Below are 14,236 nucleotides of genomic sequence, written 5' to 3'. Positions count from 1 at the left end.
AGCTGAATATCAGGTCACCCCCGGCTCTTACAGCATCTTCCCTATCTGAATAGCTTCAACTCCCCACTAGTCCTTCACTTGCACTTTACTCATCCACAAATCTTTCATCCTCGCTCAAATTAATGGGGAAATTGTCGCTTTCTCAGTCCGAATCTCTCTCACTTCATGCGGCCATCATTGTAAACAATAGGGAACTTTGCGTATATGTTCAACTGACTACGTCACGCTACTTCCGGTAGGGGCAAGCCTTTTTTTCATCAGATACCAAAAGTTGCAATCTTTATCGTCGTTGTTCTATACTAAATCCTTTCAGCAAAAATATGGCAATATCGCGAAATGATCAAGTATGACACATAGAATAGATCTGCTATCCCCGTTTAAATAAAAAAAATTCATTTCAGTAGGCCTTTAACCATAAGATTCTAACTAAGGTACTCGCAACAAGGTTAAGCAACCACATAACAGAAATTATCCATCCGGATCAGGTTGGTTTTATCCCAGACAGACCTTCTTTCGGCAATGTACGGAGATTATTGAACTTGTTGTACTCGGACTGCATAGGAAACAAAAAGGCAGCCGTCCTGACTCTGGATGCTCATAAAGCTTTTGATTCAATTGAGTGGGCTTATCTATTTCATGTTCTCAAATTATTTGGGTTGGGAGAAAATTTTATAAAATGGGTTAAAATGATTTATTTTGCACCAAAGTCATATGCCATAACTAATAATGTAATATCGGATAGTTTTGAATTACATTGTGGCGTGAGACAGGGCGATTGCCTTTCGCCCTTACTTTTCAATTTGGCCCTAGAACCACTGGCTATTAGTTTAAGAATGAACTCTAATATTAAGGGATTTTCAGTGGGCACATCAGAGAGTCTCATCTCACTTTATGCAGATGATGTACTTGTTACACTTACTGAGCCAGAAATTGCATTACCACTTCTTTTAGAATATGTAGACTCTTTTGGTAAAATATCTGGTTACAAAATAAACTGGTCCAAAAGCGAGCTTATGTTCCTAGGAGATAATGTAAAGATCAGTCAAAACCCAGTTAAAGTTGCAGAAAACTATATATCCTATCTCGGCTTAAAAATATCTAAACATTATGAATCATTACAAAAATTTAACTTTACTGAAGCTTTTGAGAAATTGAAAGTGAGTACAGAGTATTGGAAGACCCTACCCCTCTCTATGTTGGGTAGAGTGAATGCTGTCAAAATGATTACCCTGCCAAAATTTACCTATCTTTTTCAAAATTTACCAATTCTAATTCCTGCAGATTTTTTCAAAAAACTTGAATCTTTAGTTTTAGGTTTTGTGTGGGGATATAAAAAACGCAGAATATCTAAAAAGCACTTATTCAGATCTACAAGGGAAGGGGGGCTGGGTCTCCCAATGTTCAAAAATTATTATTGGGCATCAAATCTGAACGCATTGACCTATTGCGGGGGTCGGCAACCCGCGGCTCTAGAGCCGCATGCGGCTCTTTAGCGCCGCCCTAGTGGCTCTCTGGAGATTTTTCAAAAATGTATGAAGAATGGAAAAAGATGAGGGGGAAAAAAATAAATATTTTTGTTTTAGTATGGTTTCTGTAGGAGGACAAACATGACACAAACCTCCGTAATTGTTATAAATCACACTGTTTATATTAAATATGCTTCACTGATTCAAGTATTTGGCGAGCGCCGTTTTGTCCTACTTATTTTGGCGGTCCTTGAACTCACCGTATAGTCTGTTTACATGCATAACTTTCTCCGACTTTCTAGGACGTGTTTTATGCCACTTCTTTTTCTGTCTCATTTTGTCCACCACACTTTTAACGTTGTACATGAGTGCACAAAGGTGAGTTTTGTTGATGTTATTGACTTGTGTGAAGTGCTAATCAGACATATTTGGTCACTGCATGACTGCAAGCTAATCGATGCTAACATGCTATTTAGGCTAGCTATATGTACATATTGCATCATTATGCCTAATTTGTAGCTATATTTGAGCCAATTTAGTTTCCTTTAAGTCCTCTTAATTAAATGTATATCTCATGACACATGTAATATGGCTTTTAATTTTTTGCGGCTCCAGACAGATTTGTTTTTGTTTTTTTGGTCCAATATGGCTTTCAACATTTTGGGTTGCCGACCCCTGACCTATTGGAAGATGGGGTTCCCAAAGAATGAATCACTTAATTCTGCTCCCTTGTGGCTGAAATTGGAACTGCAGTCATTAGTTAAACCTTACACATCATTGCTATCTCTACTTTTTACTAAACCAGTCTCTTCTATTAAATCAACAAGCCATAGTGTAGTAGTAAGAAATTCTATCAAAATTCTTTCTCAAATTAAAAAACAATTGAATATTTCCAATGTAACTATGTATTCACCAATGTCTCACAATCATGCATTTATTCCATCGATAACAGACAGAATTTTTTTTAACTGGTACTTGAATGGAATTAAATGCATAAAAGACATGTTTGTCGAGGACAGTCTTGCATCATTTGAGCAATTGCGAATCAAATTCAAATTGTCCCAATTCAGTTGGTTTTGCTATTTGCGGGCAAACAAATTTATTAAAGAAAACATTTCAAAGTCTCAGCTGGTAAATGAAAAACACCCTCTCTTAGAATTACTAAATTTATCACCCACAAGTAAAAAGCTTATCGCCAAATTTGCCAGCAGCTTCATTATGCCCATGACATCAGCAGACGGTGTTAAAAGAGCATGGGAACAGGAACTAAGAACAACAATACCCAAACAGCAATGGGAACGGACACTCTCTCAAATTCACAATTGCTCAATTAACAGCAGACTTAGGCTCATTCATCGTTTTTACTACTCCAAAGTCTTATTACACAAATGTTATCCTGATACATCTCCACTTTGTGATAAATGTAAATCTGCTGAAGGATCATCGTCTCATTCGTTTTGGGAATGTCCAATTATTCAATCATTTTGGTCCAGCATTTTCTTTTTTTACTCGGGGGTATATCAGAGAAAACTTGTCCCTGACAGGGATATAATCTTGTTTGGGTGGTCTTCAGAAACACAAAAACTTCCAAAATATATTACAGCTGTGTTGCTGCTCGGGACGGTCTTGGCCAAAAGACTCATTCTCAAAGACTGGAAAAGCCCATCTGCACCCAACTTCAGGAACTGGCTAAATGAACTTGTGAATGTAATGACTCTTGAAAGAATACGATTTATAAACTCTCCAAGTATGAATAAATGGGAACAACCCTGAAAACCTTTACTGACATATATTGAATCATAATTTAGACCAGACCTGGGCATTCTGCGGCCCGCGTGAGGCCAATTATAAATTACAAAATACATTTTAAAAAGTATCTATGTCGAGTGTGCAATACAACGGTGCTGCTTTTGTTTTGAAAATCGTTATTTGTATTACTTCCGTGTGGACGTATGCGTGATTGTGAGTGAATGTGAACAGCTGCAATTACAAAATAAAGTTGAAAAAACATCTATGTCGTGCGCGCAATACAACTGTGCTGCTTTTATTTTGAAAAGTATTATTTATGGCCGTGTGTCCGTGTGTAACCTGCGAGTGAAGGTGCACATGCAGCGACAAGTGATGCACGGTTTACACCCGAGACGCTAAAAAGAGAAAAGTTGATGAGGAATGGCGTGTTTTCAACAAGACATGGACTGCAAAGCAACGTTCCCTCTAAGGTGCGTGCCTGCGCAATTGCGCACTGCTCAAGCGTCCGCTGCGCGCTGCAAATATATGCCGCGCACCAAATCAAATCCCATCTGAATTCTAAACAAAATAAACATATTTATTCTATGGAATTTTGCAATGCAACTTTGAGTGACAGTGACAACAAGCGGCCCTAAGTGTGTTCGTCAACACCGTTCAATTGAACACCGTTCAATTATTGTAACGTCTATCGAGATGCTTCGAGGACAGGAATTATATCGATCACTTTATTTAGCAAAACTGTTTATATTCGGACATAACCACACCAAAAACATGAGTAAAACAATTCTATCTCGAAAAACTAGTCATTTTCTGCCGTACAAACCAGGCCAAAACCAACTTGTCGTCTGTCACCAACACGCATAGCACTAAACCACTGGTGCGTTTATGGCCACACAAAAAGTCGGACAACTCAAACACCACACAAAGTTACACTATGACTCCTCAGTCATACGTGTGCTTATTTTACTGTCATTTATTATTAATGTTAATTTATTTATATTAGTCATGGAATGCTGTTACACACACTATGTTGAAGTATTACTATTATTATTAATTATTATTATTATTATTATTTATCTTACGGTATATATCAAAAATAATATTGAGCAAAATGTAATTGAAATATTGTCAATGTGGCCCTCCAGCAGTGCTCGGGTAGCTCATGCGGCCCCCGGTAAAAATTAATTGCCCATCCCTGATTTAGACATTTAAGAAAAAAACAAACAAAAAAACTGCCATCTTTTTTGTAGCTGTATTCCTTTTTTATTATCTTTATTATTTTCTGTATTGATCCTACACTATTATTGTTTTTTTTTTGTTACTTCTGATATGGCCTTCCCACGGTTTACTTGCTTATTTATTTTTTGTGACTTTTTATTCTGTATTGTTTTACATCTGATCAACTTCTGTGACTTTCCTTTTCTTTTTTAAGTGTGAACGGTGGAGAGGTCCTCGAGAGGTGATCTTGGGATCACTTCCTGAGGATCCTTGATGCCGAGGAATGTTCATCCATCTTGCTATGGTCTGGATAGCCTGCTGATCCTGAGCCAGAGCGGGATGGATGGATAAATATATACAATATCTGGGTATCTTTTCTAATAATGTTTATACTGTAAACCTTGAATTGTTGAGGTTTAAGTGCAGCTCTCTCCTCAAGTGTGCATGTGAGTGGGTATGAGTGGATGTGTGATTGTATGAAGGTGTTGACTGTTAAATGTGATTTTAACTGTAAAATTCAATAAAAATATTTGCAAAAAAAAATGAGTGTTATTAAAACGGCCTTCTTTCATCTCCGTGATATCGCTAAAATGCGTTCCATTTTGTCCACTCGCGACGCTGAGATCATTATCCGTGCCTTCGTTACGTCTCGTCTCGATTGCTGTAACGTATTATTTTGGGGTCTCCCTATGTCTAGCATTAAAAGATTACAGTTGGTACAAAATGTGGCTGCTAGACTTTTGACAAGAACAAGACAGTTTGATCATATTACGACTATACTGTATATACCTTTATTTATATACCTATACTGGCTCACTTGCACTGGCTTCCTGTGCACTTAAGATGTGACTTTAAGGTTTTACTACTTACGTATAAAATACTACACCGTCTAGCTCTATCCTATCTTGCTGATTGTATTGTACCATATGTCCTGGCAAGAAATCTGCGTTCAAAAAACTCCGGCTTATTAGTGATTCCCAGAGCCCAAAAAAAGTCTGCGGGCTATAGAGCGTTTTCTGTTCAGGCTCCAGTACTATGGAATGCCCTCCCGGTAACAGTTAGAGATGCTACTTCAGTAGAAGCATTTAAGTCCCATCTTAAAACTCATTTGTATACTCTAGCCCTTTTTAGACCAGTTGATCTGCCGTTTCTCTCACACTATTATGTTAGATCCACTATGGACTGGACTCTCACTATTATGTTAGATCCACTATGGACTGGACTCTCACTATTATGTTACATCCACTATGGACTGGACTCTCACTATTATGTTAGATCCACTATGGACTGGACTCTCACACTATTATGTTAGATCCACTATGGACTGGACTCTCACACTATTATGTTAGATCCACTATGGACTGGACTCTCACTATTATGTTAGATCCACTATGGACTGGACTCTCACTATTATGTTAGATCCACTATGGACTGGACTCTCACACTATTATGTTAGATCCACTATGGACTGGACTCTCACACTATTATGTTAGATCCACTATGGACTGGACTGTCACTATTATGTTAGATCCACTATGGACTTGTCTCTCACTATTATGTTAGATCCACTATGGACTGGACTGTCACTATTATGTTAGATCCACTATGGACTGGACTCTCACTATTATGTTAGATCCACTATGGACTGGACTCTCACTAGTATGTTAGATCCACTATGGACTGGACTCTCACACTATTATGTTAGATCCACTATGGACTGGACTCTCACTATTACGTTAGATCCACTATGGACTGGACTCTCACTATTATGTTAGATCCACTATGGACTGGACTCTCACTATTATGTTAGATCCACAATGGACTGGACTCTCACACTATTATGTTAGATCCACTATGGACTGGACTGTCACTATTATGTTAGATCCACTATGGACTTGTCTCTCACTATTATGTTAGATCCACTATGGACTGGACTGTCACTATTATGTTAGATCCACTATGGACTGGACTCTCACTATTATGTTAGATCCACTATGGACTGGACTCTCACTAGTATGTTAGATCCACTATGGACTGGACTCTCACACTATTATGTTAGATCCACTATGGACTGGACTCTCACTATTACGTTAGATCCACTATGGACTGGACTCTCACTATTATGTTAGATCCACTATGGACTGGACTCTCACTATTATGTTAGATCCACAATGGACTGGACTCTCACACTATTATGTTAGATCCACTATGGACTGGACTCTCACTATTATGTTAGATCCACTATGGACTGGACTCTCACACTATTATGTTAGATCCACTATGGACTGGACTCTCACTATTACGTTGGATCCACTATGGACTGGACTCTCACTATTATGTTAGATCCACTATGGACTGGACTCTCACTATTATTTTAGATCCACTATGGACTGGACTCTCACACTATTATGTTAGATCCACTATGGACTGGACTCTCACACTATTATGTTAGATCCACTATGGACTGGACTCTCACACTATTATGTTAGATCCACTATGGACTGGACTTTCACTATTATGTTAGATCCACTATGGACTGGACTGTCACTATTATGTTAGATCCACTATGGACTGGACTCTCACACTATTATGTTAGATCCACTATGGACTGGACTCTCACTATTATGTTAGATCCACTATGGACTGGCTGGCACACCATAGACTGTAATAGAGGAGCGATGTTCATATGTTGTTAATATTCAGTGTTTTATTGTTCATAGTTAATATTGTAAATCCCACTTTCTTGATTTTAATGTACATTTCGGGTGTCCCACTCAGTTAAAAAAAAAACCTGTACAATTCACCGCGGCACAGTGGTTGAAAAAGCCAATGTGTGCGGGCACAAAGTAGCTAGTTGATGATGTTTTATTGCATTCAGTCACATTTTAGTGGAGAGCAGCGTGGCATGACGAGTGTGTTTACACAATCCTCCGTCACACACAACATACACCAACAAAGTCCACCTTCTGCTAAATGGCTCCGAAATAACCACCACTTTTCTCTCCCACTTGAACTTTTCTTTCTTTTGGTCCCCGGGGTTCTCATTCTTGATCTTTCCCTCCCTTCCTCCCTGGCTGAGTTGGACTTGCGAGAGGCTGTCGGCGCTGACAGGTGAGCATGAGGCAGGAGAGCGTCTGCCTCAGGGTTGACGGCGCAACTTTCTCTCAGGAGATCTGGGTTCATTTCTCGTATCATTTTTTGGTGCGTGTGTACCTCCGGGTTTGATTTCCATTGAGAGACCTTCTTTCCAAGATTAAACTTAACCTATTGTTACTATAACAATCTACAAGGTTAATATAGGTTGCTTGTCTTTCTTCCCTTCCATTTTTCTGCATTATTTTGTATCTCTAGTTATCGTTACGTATATGTATTGTTGCATTTGAACTAGAGATGTCCGATAATGGCTTTTTTGCCGATATCCGATATTCTGATATTGTCCAACTCTTGATTACCGATTCCGATATCAACCGATACCGATATATACAGTCGTGGAATTAACACATTATGATGCCTAATTTTGTTGTGATGCCCCGCTGGATGCATTAAACCAGGGGTGTCCAAAATGCGGCCCGGGGGCCATTTTTTAACAGCCCCACGGCACATTTTTAAAATATTATTGAAAAAAATTAAAAACATAAAAAGTGGTATAAAAGAGCAAACAGGTGAAATGAAACAAGAAAATGTCGCAATGTTTCCTCTAATCACACAAAGCTGCCAGGCAGGCTGTTTCTTTCTTTAAAAAATCATAATGAATCAAAATCAATGTCATTATGAATTATTGACCTATTCAAGGCTCCAATTACGTCACATTTGAGATATTTTTGGGGAAAATGTTGCACATTTTGTGTTTGCCGTATAAAAAACTGAGCTTTTTTTTTAAGGGGCCTTAAATGAACAAACGAAAAACATAAACGACAATAAAACGTATAATTGACGGATAGATCTGAAGTTGAGCTCGAGATTATTGTGTTAAAAGTAAACAGTAAAACAAAAAAAATAGAATTTATTTTTTAACACTATAATTATTTGGATCCCCAATAATTTTAGTGTGATTTGTTTTTAAGTGTCATTGCTCAAAAAATAATAATGAACTAAAATCAATGTTGTTATGAGTTGTTGACCTTTTTAAGGCTCCAATTATTATATAATCTCAAATATTCCACTTAAAAATGTTATTTATTTACTTACTTATTTATTGACCTATTCAAAGCTCCAATTACGTCACATTAAATATTCCACTTTGAGATATTTTTGGGGGAAAATGTTGCATATTTTGTGTTTGCCATACAAAAAACTGAGCTGTTTTTTTTTTTTTAAAGAAGGGCCTAAAACGAACAAACAAAAAACATAAACAACAATACAACTTATAATTGACGGATAGATCTGAAGTTGATGTTGAGATTATTGTGTTAAAAGTAAACAGTAAAAAAAAAAAATTATACTTTATCTTTTAACAATTTAATGAGTAGGACCCTTTTGGATCCACGATAATTTTACAGTGAGTTGTTTTTAAGTGCCATTGCTAAAAAAACAAAAAAAAGAATTAAAGTCAATGTTGTTATGAGTTATTGACCTTTTTAAGGCTCCAATTATTATAAAATCTCAAATATTCCACTTAAAAATTTATTGGGTGAAAATATTGCATATTTTGTGTTTTTTCCTTAAAAAAAAGGGTTTTCTTTGCCAAAAAGAGCACACAACTTATATCTTTAAAAACGTTATATTGACAGGTAGACCTAATGTTGATCTAGAGATTTAACCTTGAATAATAATAATAATAATAATACTGATTAATGACACATTTTTTATATTTTTTGGACCAAAACCCTTTGGGGTCCCCGGGATCAAGTCTGAGTGGAAGCCTAAATGTATATTTTTTATACATATATTGTATTGGTTTTTTAAATAAAAAATATCAAAATGGCCCCCGCCTGCTTTGATTTTTCAGTGTGCGGCCCTCAGTGGAAAAAGTTTGGACACCCCTGCATTAAACAATATAACAAGGTTTTCCAAAATAGGTGAATAAAGTGTTTTGCCCAAGGACACAACGGCAGTGACTAGGATGGCGGAAGCGGGGATCGAACTCTACCAACCGAGCTTTGCCGCCCCACATCTGCTGTCTTTCCAGACACTTACACACAAACATCTCCTTTTATGGTCATGGGTGTGCTGTCCTGACTTAGCACACACACCCAGAGACAGGAAGGAGGAATATAAAAACTGATGGTTTGGCTTCTCCAAGTTACACATGTTCTTGACTTGACCTCCTCCAGGAACTGCAGTCCTGTATAATGATGCTCGCTTGTAATTGTTGTTGTCTTTTATCGGCTGATAAATGCTTTAAAATGTGATATCGGAAATTATCGGTATCTGTTTCAAAAAGTAAAATGTATGACTTTTTAAAACGCCGTTGTACGGAGTGGTACACGGACATAGGGAGAAGTACAGAGCGCCAATAAACCTTGAAGGCACTGCCTTTGCGTGCCGGCCCAGTCACATAATATCTACTGCTTTTCACACACACAAGTGAATGCTTGGTCAACATCCATACAGGTCACACTGAGGGTGACGGTATAAATAACTTTAACACTGTTACAAATATGCGCCACACTGTGAACCCACACCAAACAAGAATGACAAACACATTTCGGGAGAACATCGGCACCGCAACACAACATAAACACAACAGAACAAATACCCAGAACCCCTTGCAGCACTAACTCTTCCGAGACGCTACAGTATACACCCCCCGCTACCCCCCACCTCAACCCCCCCCGACCCCGTCCACCTCAACCTCCTCATGCTCTCTCAGGGAGAGCATGTCCCAAATTCCAAGCTGCTGTTTTGAGGCATGTTAAAAAAAATAATGCACTTTGTGACTTCAATAATAAATATGTCGGTGCCATGATGGCATTTTTTTCCATAACTTGAGTTGATTTGCTTTGGAAAACCTTGTTACATTGTTTAATGCATCCAGCGGGGCATCACAACAAAATTAGGCATAATAATGTGTTCATTCCACCACTGTATATATCGGTATCGGTTGATATCGGCAAAAAAGCCATTATCGCACATCTCTAATTATTACTATAACAATCTACAAGGTTAATATAGCTGGCCTTTCTTTCTTCCCCTCCATTTTTCTGCTTTCTTTTGTATCTCCAGTTATCACTATGTACAGTATATGTATTGTTGCATTTGAACAATTGTATTGTTGATAATAGAGGTAAATTATTGGTATTGTTCATTATCAATAGCGCTATTTCTATTGGTATTTGTATTGCTCCATTTGTAGTGTAATAATGCTCATTGTCATTTCTGTATTATTATTTATTTCACTAACTGCTTCTTTGCTATCACTTTTACCATCATATTTGTACATGTCCTATTTGTTGATGTTGTTCTATTGTTGTTATTGTTGTATTTGCTGTTGTTGTTTTTGTCTCTCTGTCTAATCCCCCTCTTGTCCCCACAATTCCCCCCTCTGTCTTCCTTTTTCTCTCTTTCTATCCCCTCCTGCTCCGGCCCGGCTGCACCAAATGATAATATAAATACATTTAATAAAGTCAAAATACAAGTAAGGCAACAAGAGAAGTGTCCTACACTTCTCTTTTGTAAAGTAAATCTGAACAGCCGATATGGGCATCTACAAGCTGGACAGGACAACAACAACAACAACAAAATAATTCAAAGAGCGCAGGCTTCAATTTTACACGGTCGTAGTGTTCTTTATACGGCTCTACGATTTGTTTCTAGATATAAAATGTGTGAGGAATAGAAGGCTGGTGTGGTGATGTCTGACCTTGCCACCCCGGCTTGCAGACAGGCTGGACATCAACATGCACCGCCACGTCCTCCTTGGCTCTCTTCTGGCCGCAGTCGAAGGCCGTGACCATGATCTTGTAGCTCTGCTGCTTGTCGAAGCTCAGCCGCTCCGTGTTTCTGATGTTACCTGAAAGGCCACCCGGAGAAGAGTTGACATGATTAGACAAAGTGTGTTGCAGAGGAGTATTCATGTGTTCTATGTGCTGGCTGAGAACTAAAGGACCACGCAACAGATGCTGCATCTTGTCCAAGCAGGGATTCCAAACTCCACCCGAGGCTTCAAAAGGGATTCGAACCCACGGCCCCGGAGCCTTAATCCAGCGGCCACAATACCCACAAACGTATCATCTAACGGTTGATACATTTTTAACGGTTTTATAAATATTATCTATATACATATACATATATACATACACATATACATACATATATATATATACATAAACACATACATACATACATATACATACATACATAAATATACATATATACATATATAGGGGCGGCATGGCGTAGTGGGTAGAGCGCCCGTGTCAGAAACCTGAGGGTTGCAGGTTCGCTCCCCACCTCTTACCATGCCGTTGTGTCCTTGGGCAGGACACTTCACCCTTGCCCCCGGTGCCGCTCACACCGGTGAATGAATGATGAATGAATGATAGGTGGTGGTCGGAGGGGCCGTAGGCGCAAATTGGCAGCCACGCTTCCGTCAGTCTACCCCAGGGCAGCTGTGGCTACGAAAGTAGCTTACCACCACCAGGTGTGAATGAATGATGGGTTTTTAACATGTAAAGCGACTTTGGGTACTTAGAAAAGGGCTATATAAATCCCAGGTATTATTATTATTATTATTATATATACATACACATACATATATATATATATAAACATATACATACATATAAACACAAATACATATATATATACATATATACACATTACATATACACATATATATACACACATATATACATATACACATATATATACACACATATATATACATATACACATATATATATATATATATATACATATATACATATATATATATATACATATATACAGTCAAGAAAATAAGTATTTGAACACCCTGCTATTTTGCAAGTTCTCCCACTTAGAAATCATGGAAGGGTCTGAAATTTTCACGGTAGGTGCATGTCCACTGTATGAGAGATAACCTAAAAAGAAAAATCCAGAAATCACAATCTATGATTTTTTAACAATTTATTTGTGTGATAAAGCTGAAAATAAGTATTTGAACACCAACATTAATATTTGGTAGAGTAGCCTTTGTTTGCAATTACAGAGGTCAAACGTTTCCTGTAGTTCTTCACCAGGTTTGCACAGACTGCAGGAGGGATTTTGGCCCACTCCTCCACACAGATCTTCTCTAGATCAGTCAGGTTTCTGGGCTGTCGCTGAGTAACACAGACTTTCAGCTCCCTCCAAAGATTTTCAATTGGATTTAGGTCTGGAGACTGGCTAGGCCACTCCAGAACCTTGATATGGTTCTTATGAAGCCACTACTTGGTTTTCCTGGCTGTGTGCTTTGTGTCATTGTCATGTTGGAAGATCCAGCCACGACTCATCTTCAATGATCTGACTGAGGGAAGGAGGTTTTTGGCCAAAATCTCACAATACAGTACAGTCGTCCTGTCCCATGAGCAGAAAAACACCCCCAAAGCATGATGCTACCACCCCCATGCTTCACAGTAGGCATGGTGTTCTTGGGATGGTACGCATCATTCTTCTTCCTCCAAACACGCATAGTGGAATTATGACCAAAAAGATCAATTTTGGTCTCATCTGTCCACAAAACTTTCTCCCATGACTCCTCTGGATCATCCAAATGGTCATTGGCAAACTTAAGACGGGCCTTAACATGTGCTGGTTTAAGCAGGGGAACCTTCCGTGCCATGCATGATTTCAAACCATGACGTGTTAGTGTATTACCAACAGTGACCATGGAAACAGTGGTCCCAGCTCTTTTCCGGTCATTGACCAAGTCCTGCCGTGTAGTCCTGGGCTGATTCCTCACCTTTCTTAGCATCATTGAGACCCCACCAGGTGATATCTTGCATGGGGCTCCATTGAGATTGACCGTCATGTTTAGCTTCTTCCATTTTCTAATGATTGCTCCAACAGTGGACCTTTTTTCACCAAGCTGCTTGGCAATTTCTCCGCAGCCCTTTCCATCCTTGTGGAGTTGTACAATTTTGTCTCTGGTGTCTTTGGACAGCTCTTTGCTCTTACCCATGCTGAATGTTTGGCTCTTACTGATTGTATGGGGTGGACAGGTGTCTTTATGCAGCTAACGACCTCACACAGGTGCATCTGATTCAGGATAATCCAGTGGAGTGGAGGAGGACTTTTAAAGGCGGACTAACGGGTCTTTGAGGGTCAGAATTCTAGCTGATAGACAGGTGTTCAAATACTTATTTTCAGCTTTATCACACGAATAAATTGTTAAAAAATCATATATTGTGATTTCTGGATTTTTTTTTTAGGTTATCTCTCATACAGTGGACATGCACCTACCGTGAACATTTCAGACCCCTCCATGATTTCTAAATGGGAGAACTTGCAAAATAGCAGGGTGTTCAAATACTTATTTTCTTGACTATATATATATATATATATACATATATACATATATATATATATATATATATATATATATATATATATATATATATATATATATATATATATATATATATATATATATATATATATATATATATATACACATATATACATATACACATATATATACATATGCATACATACACATATACAGTATATATATACATACATATATACATACACACATATATATATACTGTATATATATATATATATATAAATATGCTAATATATATATACATACATACACTACCGTTCAAAAGTTTGGGGTCACCCAAACAATTTTGTGGAATAGCCTTCATTTCTAAGAACAAGAATAGACTGTCGAGTTT

General features: G+C 38.0%; 1 protein-coding gene across 3 annotated transcripts in view; it reads right to left on the bottom strand.

The window, feature by feature from the left end:
- clstn2a (calsyntenin 2a) overlaps positions 1-14,236 on the bottom strand; it is a 636,349-nt gene that overhangs the window by 186,642 nt on the left and 435,471 nt on the right. For all 3 annotated transcript variants that reach the window (XM_062022193.1, XM_062022195.1, XM_062022194.1), the window contains one exon: positions 11,236-11,385. In XM_062022193.1, the coding sequence (XP_061878177.1) occupies positions 11,236-11,385 (150 nt within the window). The remainder of the gene's footprint in view (positions 1-11,235; positions 11,386-14,236) is intronic.

Source organism: Entelurus aequoreus, linkage group LG16, assembly GCF_033978785.1.
Source record: "Entelurus aequoreus isolate RoL-2023_Sb linkage group LG16, RoL_Eaeq_v1.1, whole genome shotgun sequence".
NCBI lineage: Eukaryota > Metazoa > Chordata > Actinopteri > Syngnathiformes > Syngnathidae > Entelurus > Entelurus aequoreus.
This window is presented reverse-complemented; position numbering and strand designations above follow the sequence as displayed.